This window comes from Colletotrichum acutatum (assembly GCF_030867785.1).
Source record: "Colletotrichum acutatum strain CBS 112980 chromosome Unknown BDZ83scaffold_59, whole genome shotgun sequence".
NCBI lineage: Eukaryota > Fungi > Ascomycota > Sordariomycetes > Glomerellales > Glomerellaceae > Colletotrichum > Colletotrichum acutatum.
Window position 1 is genome coordinate 62,339 of NW_026849053.1, and position 20,532 is coordinate 82,870.

The window sequence follows — 20,532 nt, forward strand, 5'->3', positions numbered from 1 at the left end:
ACCTTTTTGTTTTCTTTGGGTGGTTCGCCCGTGGAACCGGCGGGATATGGAAAAAAAATTTATGTATGGATACTGTACGCTTTTTAACTCTTTCCGTAGTTCGCCAAGCTTTGATTTTTATCTAGTATGCTTTTCGCATGGACTGATTCCAAAAAGTCCGTCCCACGGGATATGGAATATCTGTTGTGAAAATGGCTGTATCGGCTGGCCGGCGGGCGGGCGAGTGGGCGGGCCGTCGGTCGGTCGGTTCAGTCTTTTACCGCTAGGCGCTTGAAGCCCTTTCGTAGACATAAGTTCGTCCAACACGGGGCGGACGAGGTTGCCAAGATTGCGAGGTTTATCGCGAGAGAAATTAGCAGACTATGGAGTCTTCCGTATCCGTACATCGATTGCATCGGGCCCCATCAACAACAAATCCCCGGAACTTTTCCGATTATTGTTGTTTGTTTTGGGCATAATCGAGTCAAGGGTCCAAATGCATTGAATTCAAAGCATGCCAGGGTTGCGAAGGCTCGGGAACAAGATCTCGAGCCTATCTGACCCGGATATACGACTACGGTGATGATTAAATGATTATTCACAAGGGTGAAGAGGCTATAGTGTTTGCGAATTGCTTCATTTGATTGTTCTTGGTTATGTTTCATGATATTTCTGTGAAAGAGTCTGGTATCCGCCTGATAAAATTGCTAAATCACCGTTTGTCTTTTCGCCAAGTGATGCCCCAAGGGTATTGTGGTAGTAGTATCCTGTACACTTTCCTCCTCGTACTTTTCCACGTAAAAAACAATTCCGCTAATGATGCTATTCCAATTCCGCGCTCATCAAAAAATCCGAAAGAGCCCATACGCCCTAGCCCCGCAAGGACAGACTGCAACATAAAAAAGAAGTGAAGAAAAAATAGCAGCAAACAAAATATTGACTTCCCCATGCGCGGCGACGTCAGAGGCGCCCACCAAGCAGGGACGGAGTCGACTGCGGAGAAGGAAATGGTCATGATTGGGCGGGATTGAAAAAAAACCGCGCCATCTCGGTAGTGCAGAGTTCGTGGTCATCAAAGAAAGCCCCCTCACGAGGACCCCTATGATTCTCCAATGACGTCCGCATCGTCGACTCGTGTGCCCCTCCCTCTGTGGAACGTATTGGTTTGTGTATCCTCCCCCAAACTTCGCAAAGCGCGCTAAAGTTGGTGGTGCATCTGCAGTTGCGAATAGCAGCGCCAACGACTATTTTCCAGGGTTTCGGGGTAGAACCATCATCATGCGCGATGATGTCTTTCCCCTTCCCCTTCCCCCTTTGGTAGGGAGTTGAGAGAGGGGAGACCCTGAAGTGAAAAATAGTCGCTACACTAAGCGCCGGCAATTGAACCAGCGGAGCGAAGCCAAAGGGTCGAAGGAGGAAAAAAAAAAGCCGTGGCATCTTTCTTCTTTCCGACCCGCAGTCTCCCTCGTATCCGAGAGGCTTTTTCGCTCTCAGGCACCGAGAGAGAAGAAAAGCGGGAGCCGAGGCAGGCGCAGCGGCCTGTGCGCTGGCGTTGAGCGGAAGGCCGCAAACAGCGCACAAGAAAGGTACATGAAACTGCTGCCTGTTCGCCCAGCGTTGCCGAGTCTCTTTTTTTCCTCGTCGTTGTGAGTGAGAATGTGGGGGTGTCCAAGCTCCAATAGCCGGTTGCGGAAATGCCAAGGCCCGAATGTCAGCCAATCCCGCGCCCCGAAGAGGGGAAAAGCGGAGACATGGGACTTCGTGCAGCCAATGGGAGGCGCCGAGCTGGTAGATGACTAACCCTGAGACCTTTTGCAGGAAGGAAAAGGTACAGGTGCATCCCTCCATCCATCCATGTGGTCGGAAGAATTGTAGAAGGAAAAAGCCAAGATGCGTGGAAGAAAGGCGTTCGATGGAATAAGTTCTCGACCGGACTCAGCCACTGGGTCGGGCGAGGAGGTATCCATAAGCATCGTAGCTGTCAATCAGGTCAGATCATGTCAGACCCGATGGATGACTGACGGCTGATGAGATGTGGAGACCGGAAGACCCCGTCGGCGCCGACTCGGCACGGCTGTCGACAACTGTGGAAAATGGATGTTGAACGACAAGTAGTCTACGCGTGCATGTGCTTGTGTGCCGTGTTGACATCTTTCTGACGTTGCGTGGTATTGGCTAATGCTGCTGTAGCAATGTGCCGTCGTTCATGTCCATTGGAGGCCCGTGTGGGTTGTTTCAACCTCGACGGGGTGACCATGTGACCGAGTCGAAGCGAAGTCGAGAAGAATCCAAAGGAGAATGACCCGCTTTTTCGAATGCTCTCTTTTAGTCTCAAAGAGTAGAAGTGAAGATAGAAAAAAAAATTGTCGATCAGACCGCGGAGTTTATTGGTAAACTCAGACGCGGTCTGGGGAATCGCCGACCTGTGGTGCTGATCCTTGGTGAAGGAATGAGGTCTCACTCTCAGGGAGACATGGTCAGACATGACTGTGTCTGTCGGGCCCCTGGACGACTGAGTGAGATCCCAGGTCATAACCGAGCCGAGCTGTGCTCTTGCTGTGGTGCCTGGCATGCAGTTGTCCTCCGCATACGCAGTGACCTCCGTCAAGTCGATGAGGTTGGCCATCGTCGGCTATTGTTGGAGTAGTGTCCGTTGAGTTGCAGACTACGTTTTGCTGCAGTTGGTTGGAATAAAGAAGATAGTGCCGGGTCCGTCGTATACTGATCCCGTCACCCCCAAGTTACATCCCGACCCCATGGACCACTCATTTGTAGCCGACCATCTTGGCGCAGCGTTCGCAGTAGTAGAGGTTGTGAGCGATGCGGACCATTCCCGTTGAGCTGGAGTCGTCGGTGGAGGTGGCCTCGACGGACCTCGCGCAGCGCAGGCAGCGAAGGACCTCGACAGAAGCCACGGGTCTGGAGATAGAGTCCATGCTGTGTCTGTAGGATGAGGATGCTGAGGAGAGGTCGGAGTCGGAGGATGACGAGGAGCTGTAGTGGATCTTGGAGGGGCGCGAGCTCGTCGAAGGCATGGTGGTGGTTGTTGGTGTTGATATTCTATGGTATCGTAGTAGGTTGTCCTTGTTGGTACTGTATTGGTGACAGTGCTGATGTTGGGTTGCCTTTGGTGTATTATCCCAGGTCGTTGTATGTTAGAAGTTGGAGTTGTATTGCAAGTGCAGGAGTTGGTAGGGAGAGTGAGGTCTCGAGATGTGGGCGTGGGAAGGCTTGATGATATATAATGAAGAGTAACTGTGGGAGGACGAGCAGTGTGGTGTCCAAGGGGGGGGGGGTATGCGGCAGGGGTGAGGGGTTAAGAAAAGAAATAAGGAGGATAAAAGCGAACACCAGGGTGTAATCTGTGAGTCTGGCAGGGGGGTGGGTGTGTGAAGGCCCCCGGGAGAAGAGGGGTGTGCGAGTTGTGTGTGCTTGTGAGTGAGTGTGTGTGTGGGATTGACGAGAGAACGGATGGTGATGGCAGGCCCAGCGTAATAATGCAAGCTTGCTTGGAAATGTGCAAGGCGCGACGGCCTATGGAACTGTCGGCAAGAAGGGAGACGGCTAACGGTCGCTCACTCACACTCTGTTGTCCGACAGAGCCGGGCTTGAGCAGTTTGTGCTTGGAGCAGTGAGTGGTGGGTGATGCGCCCAGCAGGACAAGGATGGCGTGGTGTAGCTCTTTCGCTCGCTCTCACAAAAAGTCAGAAGGGCAGGGGGGCGTGTAAAGTCAGGCACAAGACAAGACTGCTGAGAGTGAAGCCAAGCCCCAGCCAAGCCGAGGGAGACAGACGTGAGAGACTGTGAGAGAGGAGAGAGCGAGGGAGAACGGAGAGAGGGAGAAAAAGGACGTGACGGTGTTCTGACGGGCGGATGCGAGATGGTGTGTGTGGACCGTCAAAGTGACGGTTCGGAGACTGGCGAGACGGTCGATGCCGATTTGGAGACGGCGTGGTGTTTACGGATGGGTGTGAGTCCCGTAAAGGGCCTGCATCAGCGTTTGCTTGGTCGATTAAGACTGGGGTGTGGAGTTAGTTCCATTCATAACGGATACAGACGATGCATATGCACTATATGCGACAAAAGGTGATAACGGAGCAGATGGAGAGTCTCACGGAAATATTTGCTCCAACGAGGCGCCGTCCGTCCAACGGAGGAGGGGCGTGTGCAGCTGAACGGCAAACGCAAACTGGAGTCCTGGGCTGGGGTCGTCGTTCGATTGGGCAGATATCGGGAGAGCGTTGGCTGCAATATCTGAGTCGTAATAGCTTCCCGTCTTTCTTCCTTTGGGCAGTACTGAGGCCGAAATGCGCGGTTTGTACTCGACAAGCCCTAGGGTACGGAGTAGTGTGACTCTTATTTCTTTCTGTTTGAGGCCTGCCTGGATGAAATGTATTGGTGAATTGAGGCCTGCTCGCTCGCTTCGCACAACGTAAGCGCCGGTACTGGAATCCTCGGGGATTTTGTGTAGGCGGTATTGATTCAATGTGGGTTTTTCGATGACTTGTCAAATTGAACCCTTTATTGTTGATCAGGTAACAATAGGACAACACGTCGGTGACCGGGCGGTATGACTCTTCCAGACCGGCGGATAGAGTTTCAATGCAAATGAACAACGAACCAGTCGAATGTTGCAAAAATTGTCTGCTCAAAGACTTTTTGTGAGAAAGGAAGAATCAGTAGTGTTTGTTTACCGGTGAAGACAAACATTCAAGGGGTTGCGTCTTCCTTCGCGGCACGGAGATTGATGGGGAACGTCGGCACTTTTAACACATCTCGCATGGGTTGGATTGGAAAGATGGAGCTCTGAAATTCAGGGTCCAAACCAAAGGAGAATTAAAAACAGAAAAAAAAAAGTGATTGATCAGACTTCTAGACCTCCTCACTCTTGCTCCATCGTTTCCCGAATGCGCTCTCCCTGGGTGCAACTATTTTCCCCATGTTGCGTTGCGCATATCTGGGTCCCGCGTTGGCATGTTTGTGCTTGATCGAAAGGACGATGAATGTCCTACCATCGTCGATGCTATCACCCGGGGATCCCTATGTTCTAACAACTGCCCCCTCAAGACCCCCTCTTCCTCAGCCTCTCGGGCGATACCAGGCAGGGCAGGTCATCAGTCCGAGACGCTGGTCAAAAGGTGGCTTTGATTGCGCATCTCGATTACAGGACGGGTTGTGGAGGGTGTGGCGGAGAAGCGACATAAAACGGCGGGGGAAGCTATGAACCCGTAGCGCCGAGTGTCAGTACGGATAGAGCAACGTGGCGTGGATTTGTGTGTGTGTATACGTGTGTCCGTTCATCCTTAGGTTCTCACCAAAAGGCTGATCCTGACTGTTTGATGGGCGGTCATGAACTTGAAGCCGGCTGTATTACGTGGAGATGTAGGCGTCTCATAGGGCGACCGCGCGGGGCCCGTGGATTGTGGGTGGTACACACGTTTACATTCACACTCTCGATCTTACACACACACATTGACGGACTTGGCTTGAATCACGGGAGGTGGAGGTTGTCAATGGTGGGTAAGAATGAATAGGAGTCTATTGTGTATGTTGGAGATTTGGCAAAAGTAGCGCAAAGTTTCATGTTTCGAGATGCCGCCCGCCCACAGCCTAATGGAGATTTTCTCAATGTTCCTGAGGGGGCGTCTTGATCAAAATCTCCGAGCCACCGATGAATACCACCCATCGTCAGGCCACCTCAATGTTCAATCGCCGTTTTCAACACATCTTGAGCTGTGCTGTCCCAGCTGAATATCAGGGGACCTACGATCAAAAGAGCCAAGTCCCAACGACGGGGGCCACCCCAGATCGACAAAACGGAGCCCCGAACCGTGGAGCACTGGAGCGGCATTGGAACACTACCGTCTCGTTCCTTCTGGAGCCTTCAATAATCCTTTGATTAGAAAATAATCCGCACTTCGTTTTGCTCAGACTCTTAGAGGCAGCCCGCAAGTCCCTCTCCACGGTTTTGGATTGATAATTCGCTCGTGGCAGCCGTCGTGCTAGATGCTCATGTTGCATGATCCTCACGGGAAGCCGTTGTAAATCTCCCTCTCCCTTGCGTATGTAATTTACGCCATCACTGCCATTGCCAACTAAGTGGAGAAAATGGCACCTCCCAAGGCTCCTCTATCTCTCTCAACGACACGCCATGGCGCACGGTTTGATGCGTTGCCTTTGCGCCTCTTTCTCTTTGGCTTGGGCTTGGCCCTGGTGATAAGATGGGCATGGCATGCTTGCTCTGCTGAGAGCGAGCGAGCCTGTCGAAAGCGAAGAGAGCGAAAAGGGCATCCACTTGGCGGGAACGTCCTCAAACTTAGAGGGGCCTTGGGACGGACGGAGGGCCCGAACCATGCGATTTCCGTGTAAGGAATTGCATGTTGTCGCAAACAAAAGCCCAGCGAGAGCGCCATTTACCTATTCGCTTTTGATCCAAGGGGTCCTCAAGGCGGCCCTTGCGGCCCCTCTGACTCTAAGCTGGTGATCAATATCGACTAGGTCTATCCCTTCCCCGGGACTTGGGTTTTCCTCTACGGACCCAGAGTGCGGTACTGTATTTTGCAGCGGTCCAAAGCAAAAGAGAGAGGCACCTAAAAGTTAGTTAGAGCTGCGGTTGCTGTCTCTTCGCATGTGCACTCTCTATGCTCTACCTTGCGGGCTTCGGATTCACGCTCAACTCCTCCATCCTTGTCAGCCTACAAAGTACCCTACTTGCTTACCTCGTGCGCCCCCCTCCCTCTTGCCGAGGGCTGTGTATGTCAAAAAGGTGTCAGCCTGAAGTTCGGGGTCCTAGTTGCCCGTTCGAATCCATATCCCGGCGTCCCGGAGGAGGGGGGCGCAAGACCACTCGGCGACCAGCCTCAACGCTCTACGGCACCAACGGCACCAACGGGGACGGCACCACGACGGAGCCAACGGCCACTCCTGATTGGCGTGTCTGCGTCCCGTTTTTGGTCGGCGGGATCCGGGGTCGGGAGGAATCTGTTTGGCGTATACAGCCTGTTTACGTGAGAATTGGGCCCTTCCCGACGGAGGTATGGGCGAACAGTGCATACTACAGGAGAACGCGACAACCCAAATATAGGCCGTATGGAGAATTTTTCAGACATATTGAAGAGTATGCGTATGCTTCTGTGCTGTATGAAACGTGATGGGCTGAGTTGGTTGTTCCACTCAAATTCGCTTTGCTTGGGGAGAGCTATTTTCTGCCCATTTTGTTTGTTTCTGTTACTATTCCTAACATTTGAGTATCACAAGTAAAGCTCGTGCTATTGAAACTGCAATACTTTGGTGGAAAGGTTGGAAATTTGTTTATTTGGAGAAAAACGAGTCAAAGAGAAACACTCTGTTCGATGAATGTGAAAAACTTAACCGCCGCTGCGGGTGCAGGACAAAGGCTGTCGTTGGATGCAATCAATTCCCATCATGGGCAAAAAAGCAACGCGGCAGCGGTTCACTCTTTTTTCTGCGACGGGGGAGCCTTACGAGCCTACGGCGCAGGCATTGATGGGATTCCGCCGAGATGATTTCCGCAGCGTTCGGGGAGATGTCTGACCAATAAACCCGCCTGCGCACCCACGAACCCAAAATAAGGGGGGAGACACTGGGCAACTCTATTTTGTTGGCCAAGAAAAGTCCGCAAAAGGGTGTCACGGTGTCTAAGAGTCTAGACCTTCTCTTGAGACTTCTGTTGACCAGGCAGAACGGACTCACGGAGGCAGTGAGAAGGAGGGTGATAAACTCTCAGTTTCTGTCTCTCTCCATCCCCAGTGTCACTTGACTTGATTAGAGGATGAGCCCTGTCCTGTCCTTTGAGATATTGTCACACGACCACGGGCTTTGCAATTTCAGCCTTTTTGCCCTTTGCGCGCAAAAGTGTATGTGTGCGTGGCTCTTACCATGGTTCAGACTTCCCGCCATGGCATTTTCAATTTCCAACCCATCCCCTTCTGTTGTCAAAGCATCGCAGTTCCTGTTAGACGCCAAAGTCTATTTACCCCTCTGTAGAATCACAGAAGCTCTTAGCAACCAATCCTTACTTGGTAATCTTCCTCTCCGCTTCTCAGACCACTTTTACCTTTCTGTGACCAAAAATTATTAATCTTGGCTCTCCAAGACTTGCCATCTGTGTACGAACACGCAGAAATAGACACTCACTCGACAGCCGCATCCAGATACACACCACGCAACTTTGAGACGGCAGCTGCATCCTCCAAGACCTTTGCCAGCCACATGTTGGTGACAGTCGATGATTGGTCAATGCCATCTACTGTCTTGGCTCCCTCTTTTGCCTCCTCTTCCCCCTCATCTTTCACACATGCATCCGTTTTGCGTTAAACCGAGGGGGCGTGTGTCCTTCGTAGCGTATGGATGAGTGCCGTTTTACCCCGTCCAAGAGAGCCTCTCCCCGCCCTCATCTCCCGTCTATGCAACTAACAGTAGCAAGAGACGGAGAGCCCTCCCTCCCGGCTCCATACTCCCACGATCCACAACCGAGGAGACGGCAGCACCGACATAACCACATGGACGTTAGTTACTGAGAGACGAGATTGTGCCTGAAAGGGGCTAGACTCTGATGACACGCGCAAACTCTCGATCCCTTGGGCTGTGCGCCAAGACACGTACCCTGTCGATCTGCCAGCCTTTTTTTCGATCCTCAGCCCAAGGGTCCCCGTTTTCTCCAGCTTGGGTCTCACAGTCTGGTCTGTCTTGGAGGACCTTTTTGCAGTGGGGAATCCAAGACGGTTCGGTATCACCGTAATTGCTCTGAGCCCATTTTCCATCCGCCAGCACGCACGCCCGCCCCTCCCAGCTCCCAGCTCTACCAGGGCGGGCGGGTTCTTTCCTTTTGGCTACTGTCACTGCGTCTGTCAAGACCACAAGACTTGGTTTAACTTTCTGTAGGGCAGACGCTAGTTGAAGGTGTAGGACGTCGAACGTGGAGGGAACGTAAGTTGGCATTCGTATGCGAGTAAAGGGTATCTCGCGTCTTCGCTTCTTCACTTTTTGATAGGAACTAAGACTCCCAAGCCCCAAGACACGCAGTGTTTGCCAGAAGCCATTTTCCTCCAGCTCGGCGTCCAGCATCTTCAGAGTAGGGTACTCGGTGCTTTCCTTTGCACAATTATGCACTATGCGCGCGACACCGTTGCTAGGGAATGTGTCCACAATGCCTACAGTTAACATCGAGAATTCATCCTCATCGGCCGTCTTGCATGGGCATCGTCCGTCGGAAGGAGATACGGTGCTACGCTGCCGAGATAGTACCCCATCTCTCCGCGCGTTGTCCCGCTGCTCAACCTAAGCGAACCCCCTCTTCTGTACGAAGACGAGAAGGGGTGATGGATGGATGGAGGAGGATGAGGAGGAGGTTGGCGTATCGTAGCTCAAAACCTATCGTCTCACGGGATGCCAAATCGTTGCAAAACAGCCAAAATGCCATGCAAGACCACGCAAGCCTCGCGTGTGCCAAATCCCATGCCATGCCATGTAACTGCCTCAACTCTCACACAATCCCGCACCACCCAGAGACGGCAACACCCAAAAGCCCGCATATCCTCACCAATGGAGCGCCCGTGGCTGTGGCTGCAGCAGCCCGCGTGCCCGCACCACTCGACCAGGGCGAAAGAGAGAGCGCCTCTTGGAGTTGCGCGTACGTTACTCACGTTCGAGGCTGGGTTCGCTTGGCTGCCTGCCCTGAGTCTTGTCCTTTGGGGCCTGTCACTCTTGCCAGACCGCGTCTCCAACGTGAAGAATGATATGATAAGAGCGTAGGCACTGGAATGGGAACAGGCTGCAGAATCGGCGGCGCGCGCAAAAAGGCAAAAGGCAGTCCACCGAAATGGCTGATTCGTCAACGGTTCCCGCTAAATGCCAACAACCGAGACCCTTCGAAACAGTTCAGTCAGTCACACACCGGCAGGCAAAAGTCACAATACAGTTTCCTGTGTGCCTGTCTGTCGGCGAGTTCTGATGTTGATGACTACCTAGGTATCCGTAGATGGGTGTAAGAGAACATCACGCCCCCCGGGAGACCGGCCACTGCATTGGGAATAACTGACAACTCAAACCCCTATTCCGCATTCTGTTCGCCATGTCTGCCGTGGTTTAATCAACATGAATGCGTCGGAAGATTGCTGAGGTTATCTCCTGATTACTTTCCCAATCCGCAGGGCCCCATCTCGCGTCCGGATCCCCAGCGAGTGCGAAATACCGTCTTCACACCCCATCCGTACCGTATCTCCGCTCACGCGGAGAGGGTTTCGCTGGGCTGCGCGGCACCGAAAGAGACTCGAGCTTCGGCTTCCCTTTCTCGTTCGCATTCGAACTCTGGGCGAATCTTCGGGTCCGCCGGCTATCAAGTGCATAACCCCGCGTACCTCCAGGTCAGCTTTCTCTTCACTACATCCGTCTCAAAGATATCGCTTCCTCAAGCTCACACACGCCCCACCTCTTTGGGGAAAGGCTTGGGCCCTTTTTTTGGTGTCGTCTCATGCCTAGCTCAATTTGAAGTCAACTCTATCAATCCGGCGCCCAATCATCAAAGAAGATCGAGATGGTGTTCGGGAAGCGGTTGCGCTAAACCTCGGAGTCCTCAATTATCAAGTAAGACTCTTGCTTAGGAATCTCTCGAGTTATCAAGTAATCAACTCCCGTGGAGAATGCAAACCAGTGGTGGTTCGGCATCCGGGCTGCCTGGCATATCTTTCTCTCGTCTAAGCGGCCCCGGGGTGCCAAGGTCCCTTGCCGTAGCACCCTCACGCTACTGCGTAGTCATCGTGGTGCGTTCGTAGCGAGAGACGCGTGGGATGAAAGACTCATATTGCCCATCGGGTACCATGGCAGGTATCGACCACTTTTCCCCATGCCATCGTGATCGGACGAGGAAAATCCCATCGTGCATTCGTGCTTTGCCAGCGAGGGCCCCCTTCTCCTGCTGCTTAAGCGAATGAGCATGCAATATTCAAACTGGCCCCTTTCTGCCACAGCGTGGCTGAAGAGACCCTGTCCTGACCTTTCACTCTTTTTCAGTGGCCTTGTGGGTTGTGATTTTGGCGCTTGCTCGGTCTTTTGGACGAGTCTGGCATCGTAAACCCTCAAAACTGCCGGGTTGGTGTTTCGTACACCCTCTCGCTTGTCACGAGGCCGCTTTGCAGCTCAAACGCATCGTCGATGTGCGAAAATCCATCGGCGATGTAGGGCAAGGGGAAATAAGAGCGGACACAAGCAAACTCGGTTGCTCGGTTCTCAAAACACCAACGAATCTACTCGCCACGCCCATCGCCACCTCGGACGCGTATCCTCCATAAGGAACAATTCCATCAGGCCCCATAAGGGGAATTCACCCAATGGCACAAGGCTGATCGACATATTGTGTTCGAGCCTTACCCGTCTGTCATCCCCGATTCTTTGGCCTGCCCCTCCTCCACTATTGTTCCCATCGGCAAGGTAAGCTTCAGTGTGGAGATTGGTCTTCCAATTGTTCTGCCTTGTGGTCACAGCTCTTGCGCCTCGAGGTAAAGTCCTTCCTCATACTGCAAGTGATCGTCCATTCCATCTGCGGGAACGGATGATCCGCAGATGACTACTGACATTGAATTACAGCAGCCTGTCGCGAATATCAATAGTAGCGACACGCACAGAAGAAGCATCGCATCGGCGCACCGGGCAGCACAACCAGCGCATCGACAGGCAACGATCGGTCCAAAGCGCATCATCAACCAATGATTCGCATAGACGATCGCAAATGCAATAGTCTCAATTCGACTCTCTATCCCATCTGCCTTGCTTGCGTTGCAAAAAGAGGTTGCAGAGTATTACAGGGACGAGGCCAAGAGTCAGTCCCGCTCCGTACACAACATTCACTAATATTGACCTTTCTGAGCTTGATAGAGATCACCTGCCCTTTGAGAGTCATTGTCCGACGATTTCTCATTGCCAAGTCGCCAACCAAAGAGAGACACGTCAAATCTCGTCACTCAGGCCTGTACGGAGATGTACAGACGTTTGGTCAGGGTCTCTAGTCTCGAGACAAGCAGTTTGCGGCCGCTTGACGGGAATGCGGGTGTGGCATGCGCAAAATCCCTTGCCAACAGCGCAACCTTCCCCACGACATGGCATCGGGTAGTTGTTAGTTTGATCGGCTTCCACCCGTTGCCCATCGACAAAACCGCAACCAGAGCGTAAGCAAGACCGTGACTGACAGCCTAAAGGTACGGTTTTAGCTTCTTCAATAGCGTCTGAAACTTTCTTCACTCTTTCATTCCGTCCTGTTCCCCGCGGTGCGCCGGTCGTGATGCTAGAGAGGGGGAGCAAGTCCTCCGGCCCTCCGCGGGTTTTCAACCACATGATTCCGCATCGGTCATCGAAACGAAACTCGATCGAAACGCTAATGGTGTCTTTACGTCCTATTTCGCGTGTACGCTACTGGCGGATACCCTACCCGCGCTTACGCTCTGTCGTTCTTCGATCTCGATGACATTCAATGCCAATTTTGCCAATTTTCAGACCTTTTCGATGGTATCGGTATTTCTCGATCAATTATTTCAAAATTTCTCGTTGATTTCTTTCTATCCACCGGACACTTTCCTGTTCCCTGGCTTGTTTCTATTCCCAATCCCCTCCCTGCCAGCTAGTCACCCTTGCCTTAGGTACACCGTTGACCTAGCTCGAGCGCTTTTTATCTACTTTACCTATTTGAATCTATCGTATTCATGTTCACAACTCGATCTAACTAGCCTTCTGGAGAAAGCTGAGACCTCGATAACTAAAGACAGCACCTACCCGTGCCCTTGTCGTCGATCCGGCTAGTCTGCGATCGCGATGAACCTTGCACATCCGTCCCTGAATGCTAGGCATCGTCCAACTATTCTTATTCATTGGCTCATAGCCTCGGCATAGTCATGCTATCTTCACCCAATACCGACCGTCAAACGGCTCACCGTTCCAGGTTTTCCCCCGATCGACCGTCACTCATCTGTCTGCCTGACGTTTTTGCACCTATGCCATACGGTGCATCTTCGATTCATCTCGAGGGATCGAGCTCCATTCCTCTCGGCCGTGACTCCGGCATTGCTACTGGACGGAGAGCCACTCTTTCCTTCTTCTCCATCATCACCACGCGTGTCTTTCGCCCACAGATCAGCTGCTATTCGGAGCCGGCACGGCGAAAACCACCGACTGAGCAAGCCGACGTGCCATTTTCCCGGGTGTTGTCCAACTTAACTCCAGCCCTGGCCCCCAGCGCCAAGTTCCTTGCTTCCGGTTCCAGTCAAAAACCAATTCAAAGTGTCTCGGTTTTTTGACATCGCCGATCCTGCCTCAATCGACCTGCTTCTCTGGGGTTCACTGTCCCAGTCAACCAATATGCATTCTCAGCCCGCTCAGCACAGGATCCATCTGGCAGGGAGAGGGGTGTTCGGGGAGGATACCCTTCTACCGGGGCGACGATACCCATCACTTGATACTGGGGCCACCCGTGCTGATCAATTGCCTGCGACGGCCATTCTGATGGAGAAGATGGATTTCTGAATACGACCTCGCGGTTCTAGACCATTGTCGAACTCGATTCAATGACAGGGAACGCCTGCGAGCAAATTCCCGGCCATTGGGGTTTTCCTTTTCGAAGAAAGGTAATGCCCCAGAGATTCTCCGCATTTTCTTCACAAGCAGGGTTTTGGGATTCTCAGTCTCCCCAGTGCGGCTCTATGGCTTTTCTGCCCATTTGATTCCTCATGCTGCTGGGTGTTGAGCTGTCAGCGGAAGCAAACTGCATCCTGTCGGTGGCCTGGCGGCAACACTTGTTGGCAGTACGACCATACGATTGTGGCCGCTTTTCTTGTTTATTGTGCTATCAGAGGGCAAGCCAAGGCATTTCCCTCGATAGGGTGAAGTCTTTCTAACGACATACTCGCCGACCCGTACTCATGAACCAGTGTTCATGAATACGATGGGTGTATCCAATTCTGATTCTGGCTATGCCAGTGAGCCTCTAGCTCACGATTTCACCCCGTCATCTCATCTTCTTTGTATTGTCCGAAAACCCGGTGTCTCCCGATCCCCTTACCCACGGGCTTTTACTAGCCCGGCTCGCGACCAGTCCGACTATCCAAGACCCCGATGACGGGCGCCGATGGAGAGCCGGCACATCGAAAGACACAAGCGGGCCCATTGTGCCCGTCTCCGAGAAGCAATGATACTAAGGTGTGATCCGAGGTCCCTTTCTCACCGATACTGGGACGGCATATTGTTCTCGTTTCCTTGGGGCGTGTCGAGAAGTTTATTCATTCTGGTTCGCATCACGGCTGAGGCGCTAGGCTCGCCGTGTCTTCCTTTCTCGATACAGCAATACCGATACTTCGCTCCCCCTCTGCCCCCTCTCTATCGTACCCCTCCTTGGCGGAGACGGACGGCGCTTCATCTCACGATCGCTGCAACGAACGTCGTCCCTTCAACCCTTGCCATTGTACACATGTCCTCTCCCGCCGGCAAACCGGACTTGAAGTCCCAAACGGGAGGAACGCTAGTTCTTCCCGGCCGAGAGGGTACACACCACTCACCGAGCAGGGGAGGGGGTGCGTCGTAGCAGGATCTTCGGGGTCTAGACGCGCCGTCAACGGATGACATGCGGCGCCAATGTACAATGATGACAGGCTATGCATGATTGACCGCCAGGAACTGGAAGGAAGGAAGATGAGGGCCCTTTGCCTTCGATCCGTGACCTTGGTTGAACCCCTGCGAATCTGGAATCTGGCTGTGTGTTGCCTCTGGAAGCAGGATGACGATTCGGAGAGGGGGTGGATATTGGCAGAGGATGGGCGAATGCGCATCGCCAAGGTGGCCTTTTTGCGTCTGGACCCCGTGCCCTTAGCTGTTCGTCGGTGTGGAGGATATGCGCTGTCGGATAATGAAGCGACGAGAGGGGCGCCAGTGTGCCGCTAGGTTACTATTCGACAAATTCCAACGATGTTTGCTCCGATGCAAGAGCGTTGTTAGTCTCTCTCTTCCATCGGAAATGCTAGAGGATATGAGGGCGTCACCATCGTTGAGGCTACCACCTAGAGCTCGGCCTCTCGGTAAAAGCCAGGCTGAGACCCTGAGACTAAGGGCATAGCGGCAGAACCCTTATGCAGGGTAAAGCAAACGCAGCCTTACGTAGCACGCGTAGGAAGCGTCGGACCACAGAGACGAGAAGGGAATGGGTGTTCCGTCCTCAAAGAAGAAGCTACTGGAAGCGCCAAGATGCAGCCATAGCGCTATGCTTCGCTTTCCGTCTCACCTTTTACCAATGATTGTGAGGGTCCGAGGTGACGAAGCTGGTGATGCCGCATCCGTCCCGTACAACTGCCCCGCCCCGGTACGACGGGGCCGTGCGGGTGCGGGTGCGGGACTGCTTCCGGAAATTTTGCTCCGGGTCAAGAAGATTCTAGCAAAGGATGCGCTATGCATGCATGGTTGCTCTCGCTTTTCTTAGAGGTTGCTGACAGGTACCTTGAATTTGAAGCTCCGTATTTGACAGATGGTGGCCCACTGCTTAGATCCTATTGCTTGTGGCCTTCACCGCGAAGACCAGGTTATAGGGTGATAGGGCTGGCTACACCGGTCTAATTATCCCAAAACGCATAAGCTGATCCTGAGAGATGGAAAGAAAAGTCCTGTATGTGGCAGCCTTTGCGGCAAACGCTCATTAGCTTAGATGTTTGAGTTTGAAGATACATACATCGTTATCTTGGGACTATCTATGTCCTTCTAGGCGGTGGCCAGGTTGCCTATTCCAAGACGCAGTTTTTCTATTCAGGCGCTATTGTCCCCATACTTGCTTGGTATTGATACCCTTGAACAGCTTGCAGGGGGGAGGGGGGTGCGGTGTCAATTTAGGAGCTGTCTTGGTTGACTTTGGGACGAGGCTTTCTTATGTTTCATCTACCTGTTTGTTCCCTCCAAATCGACATCTCAACCATTTGACCTGTTACTGAAATCAATTACACATTTCGAGGGGTATTTTACCAGAGAGTTCGTCTTTTACACTAGGATATCTGATTCCCTCAAATTAGCAGCAAGCGCATCCCAGCATACCGTCCGCAAGATATTGCAACGGGTATCAAACTCCCATCCAATGCCTGTCCCATCGTGAGTTCCCACAACGAAGAGGCCCAAACAAACCGGCCTAAGAAACCGCTTGGGGCAACTCAAAATCGCTCGAGCATCATGCCAACTTGCAGTTCCAATTGCCGTGACAGAAATCTGGACGGGGCCTTCCACAAGTACGCGGCCCCACCGTGGTGCCCACTGCTCGACCCTTGGGGCTTGGACCCGAGCCTACTAGGGCCCCAACTCCGCCACCCCCTCCAACCAACTATCACTGGATGTCAACATCCACCAATCCCCGATAGTCTAGTGGTGAGGATATCTGCTTGTCATTGAAATATCAACGATTCGCAGGGGACCGGGGTTCAATTCCCCGTCGAGGAGTAATCTTTTGCATTTTTTTTTGCTAATTGATCATATTCTTCTGATCTATTACTCTTAGACTCTTGTTTTCTTCATATTTTGCTTGCTCAAACTCAAAGGGTGTCATACCTCCGACTGGATCCGAACACCTAACCATATCACGGATTCTGCACGCTCGGTAGCCGGTACTTCTCCGCGAACATCGGCGCCCACATGCGCTCCATGAAGAATCCAACCTCCGGATTCGTCGAATTCGCCGTCTCAAACTCAGTCAGCGCCTTCTGATACGCCTCCTTGGGCAGCTTCCGAATCGTCTCCCGCCGGACGGCAAACGTCCCGCCGTGCATCGCCCGGATCGCCGGCGGATGCTCACCGCCCACCACCATCGTCCAAAACTGCGCCGGCGTGTACGGCGCAAGCTGCAGGCTCTTGATCTGGTTGGCCGTGATCCACAGCTTCTGCGCCGAGCTGTTCCAGTCGATTTTGCCCCAGTCCGCGACATCGTGGAATAGTGCGTCGTTGAAGGGCGTCACGTCGTCGGCCAGGACGGTCATCGCCTTTTGCACCATCTGCTCCGTCGTGTTCACGGCGGGCGCGATGAGGTCAAAGGGGTCCGCCTGCGTGAAGATCATGATCTCGTCGAGGGTGTCGTAGTTGTTTACAACGTGGTGCAGGTGCGTGTGGCCCTCTCGTCCGATGTTGGGAAGGTCTACGTAGGAGCGGAACGAGGAGTGTTGAACGGTGTCGTTCATCTGCGGCACGCCGCCTTTGGAGTACAGGTAGGTGGACGCAGCGACGGGCGCCCAGGGATCGAGGGATTCTTTGAAGCGTGCGCAGACGATGCCTAACTGCGACGGAGTTGCTGCGAGGGCCGCGAGGAGCGGGAGGGTGATGGCGACCATTGTTGGCGTTTGGTGCACGTATCCGGATGGGCGTTCGTCTTGGATGCGGAGGATTGGATGAGCAGAAGATGCGACAGTCCGCGGCGAGCGAGGTCGTATCCTCTTGAGCTCTGCCTCCTTTCCATCCCGTCGGTAGCCTGGCCTATGCCGTTGAGACCGGCAATCAAACTCTAATCCGTCAACAGCAGCGTACTCCAGAAAGCATCCCACCGGTGTCAGGGGAAGTTGGAAACTTAAGGTCTTGACGCGCAATTATAACACACTTTCTGTCCGGATAGACTGAGTCCATAAGTCCGCTGAATAATTGCCTCAAGCTGAGGACGCTCCTTGTAATTAGATATCAGCTCAAGTTCGCGTATTATCTGACCTTCACAACCTAGTCAAGCAGGGCTTCTGCCTTTGCTTACGACTTGCTTTCAAGTAAGCTTCGCAAATCACTTAACTCTAAAGATGTCAGTCAGCCTATAAAAATCCGAGCCAAATCCTACGTCTGTATCCGCATTCGTTTAGTCTACCCGCCGATTGAGTCGAACGAAAACCGTTTTTTTTTTTGAGCCTCTCTATTGGCCATTCTATCCAGCTCCATTCACGTAAAGACTATGAAACGATCAAGATTCGAGGAGACCAGCCCGTGGCATGGTACATAGTTATTTTCACAGGTGACTCAGTCTACATCAGATCTCGTATCATAATTATGAAGATGTCATTTAGCGTAGGTAGATAGACTCATTCCAAGCGCATTCACAAGAGGTCAAGAATGATGCCATATTAATCTATCCCATCGAGCGCAGGATAACGTCAAGATAGGGTTACAGAATATCTATTAGGGGTAGAACGAACCACTCATTAGTCCAGCTTCCTCCGTGTCGAAGCCGTCTTATTTCAGCTGGCTGTACCTAATCAAGCCCCACATGTCCTAAGATGCACACCACTCCTACATCAAAATCGTCTCAATCTTCATGGCCGTGGGCCTATCTCGCTCCGGCACTAGATCCTAGCACACAGACCGGCAACTGTGATAACTTGGCACAACGACTTCAAACATCACAGCTCTCGCCATCACCATGAGCTAACATGTCCTTCATGGCAATAGCCACCTCGGCTTCATCTTTTGCACTTTCCGCTCGAGTTGCGACCGCATCCGAGATGGAATCCGCCAGGCTGATCGCAGTTGCCCTGCTTGTTGTTGGGGTCGTCGGACTTGTAGGCGTTGTGGTTACAGCTGCACATGGAGCATCGGTGGTCGTCGTACTGGATGTCGCCGCAGTAGCACTTGACGCAGCCGCCGAAGCAGTAGTGCTTTGCGGTAACGGCGGTTACCAATGACAAAAGACCGAACACAGTGACGAACTTCATTTTGCTTTGGGTGGTATAGCAAAGGTTTGATGTCTATGGTTGGTGGGTGTGCTTGCGAGGAGGCAGAATGAAGGCGGTTGAAGGCTTGGTGTCTTGTTTGAAGGAGTTTTCCTGGTTTTCGTGATTTCATTTGGGCTGCCTGGAGCTGAACGAACATATTATATACATCGCATTCAGTATCATGTCTTGATACTCGCACCTGTATCAGAGCAGCTCCATCATGAGCTCCCAGAATCTTCAGAGTCTCATATGTCAATAACCAAAGTTTTTCAATCTCTCGGTGTGGGCATCTAGCTTTGCGAAGAATAAAGCGAGCCACTATGTGGATGACGGAGAAGCCGAGAATACGGGAGCTACCATCACCAAACACTCCACGATCGTCGCTCGCGGCCCCACCAATGGTGCTTCCGTATTTCGAGCCGCATTCGCATCAATGCAAGACTTTACGGAAGACAACGACGGACCTTGTAGTTTTCCTCAGTGTTTACATGTCGAGTCAATGCCGCCTGCTGTAAACCCAGCCTTCGTAGTCTTTTGGGTCTACTTGTGTTGTCGTTGATCGTCGTCTACTCGAGTTTTCCATGGGCTTGACTGCGAGTCGTGACAGCGCTGCTGTGGACCGATTTTGAATTTGAGTTTCAAAATGTAGATGAGCACGTTCAGGCAAGTGACCATGCTTACAAGTTGCTTGCGGGCCAGTCAAGCAAGAGCTAAGTCATATATCGCGTGCAGGTATTATGATTCTGGATTGATGTTCTTGCAGGGCATTGCCTATTGAGATAAGCAACGGCTTGCGCAACTTCATTTTTTCGATGGGGCTGAAGGTCGAGCCGATCCGACTTGGCATTCCTTGACTCAGCTCGATCAGAAAAGTCTACAAACGAGTTATCTGATCACTGATGAATATACCTTCCTGCCCGGTATATCCTAATAAACAGCGTTAGAGAATCGAGACCATCGAGTCACCCACACCCCTAGAAGATTTGGCTGGATGATTCTCGTCCAAAGATCAATCGTGCGTTGGCAAAAGCAAAGGCGGTCACTCAGACGGTTCAGGGAAACAATGGCTTTGAGAACGAGGGTACCAGGATGGTAGGCAGTGGACGATGAATCTCTAGATTAATCATAGCTTACCTTCCACGACATCTCAAAATTAGGAAACTAGCGCTCTCTTTTGAAGGCAACATAAGGACATCCAGTGACTTGCATTTTTGCGTTAGGGCTAACGAACCCGTCGGGCCCGGAGAGTAACATAATCGCCGGTTTGTCGAGCCTGGCTACTTGATTGATGAGAGAACACTAATCTACATTCCCGTGGGCAAGTCACATAGGGCTGATAGATAAATAAAGTGTGCGATTCATCTTGAAGCTAATAGTGCGATTCAAGCAAATTTTTCGAAAGACATCGATAGCTCAAATGCTGTCATGCGCATTCAACATTGGAGAGTATATAGTCAATACCTTCGAGAATGCAGCATAATCGGTTGCACAAGCTCGGGGACGGTGTTATGGCCTGCCACAATCCGCTTTTTGAAGTCCGGGGATTTAATACCATATCCGGAAATTACACGCAATCCCCGAAGCCTTGAGATTTCTTGCTGACATCCAGGAGGCAGTGATTTGTTTAGATTATTTACATCGAATAGAGAAAGACCTGAAATGATGCAAGAGACTACCTACGCTGAACTGCATCATTCTAAGTTGACCCCAATTTCGCGAATCGCGCGAATATCCTCACTGGACATCTCCTCTCTTGTTTCCTCCACCTCTTCTACTCGTGTACGCCAGTCCCTCCAAAATTTACCGAGATCAAGGTCTGGCCCGTTGAATATGATGGAACAATCGT

The 20,532-nt window shown here is 52.2% G+C and overlaps 6 protein-coding genes and 1 non-coding gene across 7 annotated transcripts; 2 read left to right on the plus strand and 5 right to left on the minus strand.

Annotated features, from left to right (window-relative positions):
* Window positions 1-940: 940 nt before the first annotated feature.
* Window positions 941-2,767, minus strand: BDZ83DRAFT_370828 (uncharacterized protein). The gene is made up of 2 exons (XM_060502631.1): window positions 2,280-2,767; window positions 941-1,096 (listed from the first exon to the last, which is right to left on the minus strand). Exons 1-2 carry the CDS (start codon window positions 2,603-2,605, stop codon window positions 991-993), a joined length of 432 nt encoding a protein of 143 aa, XP_060363906.1. The 5' UTR covers window positions 2,606-2,767; the 3' UTR covers window positions 941-990.
* A 3,739-nt stretch (window positions 2,768-6,506) lies between these two features.
* Window positions 6,507-7,231, plus strand: BDZ83DRAFT_370893 (uncharacterized protein). The gene has a single exon (XM_060502632.1). It carries the CDS (start codon window positions 6,621-6,623, stop codon window positions 7,128-7,130), a length of 510 nt encoding a protein of 169 aa, XP_060363907.1. The 5' UTR covers window positions 6,507-6,620; the 3' UTR covers window positions 7,131-7,231.
* Window positions 7,232-8,360: 1,129 nt separating this feature from the next.
* On the minus strand, window positions 8,361-9,388 carry BDZ83DRAFT_624912 (uncharacterized protein). Its single transcript, XM_060508470.1, has one exon. The coding sequence runs from the start codon at window positions 9,163-9,165 to the stop codon at window positions 8,545-8,547; it is 621 nt and encodes a 206-aa protein (XP_060363908.1). The 5' UTR covers window positions 9,166-9,388; the 3' UTR covers window positions 8,361-8,544.
* A 2,004-nt stretch (window positions 9,389-11,392) lies between these two features.
* Window positions 11,393-11,819, minus strand: BDZ83DRAFT_370961 (uncharacterized protein). Its single transcript, XM_060502633.1, has one exon. The coding sequence runs from the start codon at window positions 11,694-11,696 to the stop codon at window positions 11,475-11,477; it is 222 nt and encodes a 73-aa protein (XP_060363909.1). The 5' UTR covers window positions 11,697-11,819; the 3' UTR covers window positions 11,393-11,474.
* A 4,541-nt stretch (window positions 11,820-16,360) lies between these two features.
* BDZ83DRAFT_t168 lies at window positions 16,361-16,449 on the plus strand. Its single transcript has one exon. It is a non-coding gene; the product is annotated as a tRNA-Asp (tRNA).
* An 8-nt stretch (window positions 16,450-16,457) lies between these two features.
* On the minus strand, window positions 16,458-17,733 carry BDZ83DRAFT_624924 (uncharacterized protein). Its single transcript, XM_060508471.1, has 2 exons — window positions 16,558-17,733; window positions 16,458-16,489 (listed from the first exon to the last, which is right to left on the minus strand). The coding sequence occupies exon 1, from the start codon at window positions 17,328-17,330 to the stop codon at window positions 16,587-16,589; it is 744 nt and encodes a 247-aa protein (XP_060363910.1). The 5' UTR covers window positions 17,331-17,733; the 3' UTR covers window positions 16,458-16,489; window positions 16,558-16,586.
* A 31-nt stretch (window positions 17,734-17,764) lies between these two features.
* On the minus strand, window positions 17,765-18,686 carry BDZ83DRAFT_753108 (uncharacterized protein; the record flags this gene model as incomplete). Its single annotated transcript, XM_060514304.1, has 2 exons — window positions 17,765-17,774; window positions 18,448-18,686. 2 exons carry the CDS (start codon window positions 18,684-18,686, stop codon window positions 17,765-17,767), a joined length of 249 nt encoding a protein of 82 aa, XP_060363911.1.
* Window positions 18,687-20,532: the final 1,846 nt, after the last annotated feature.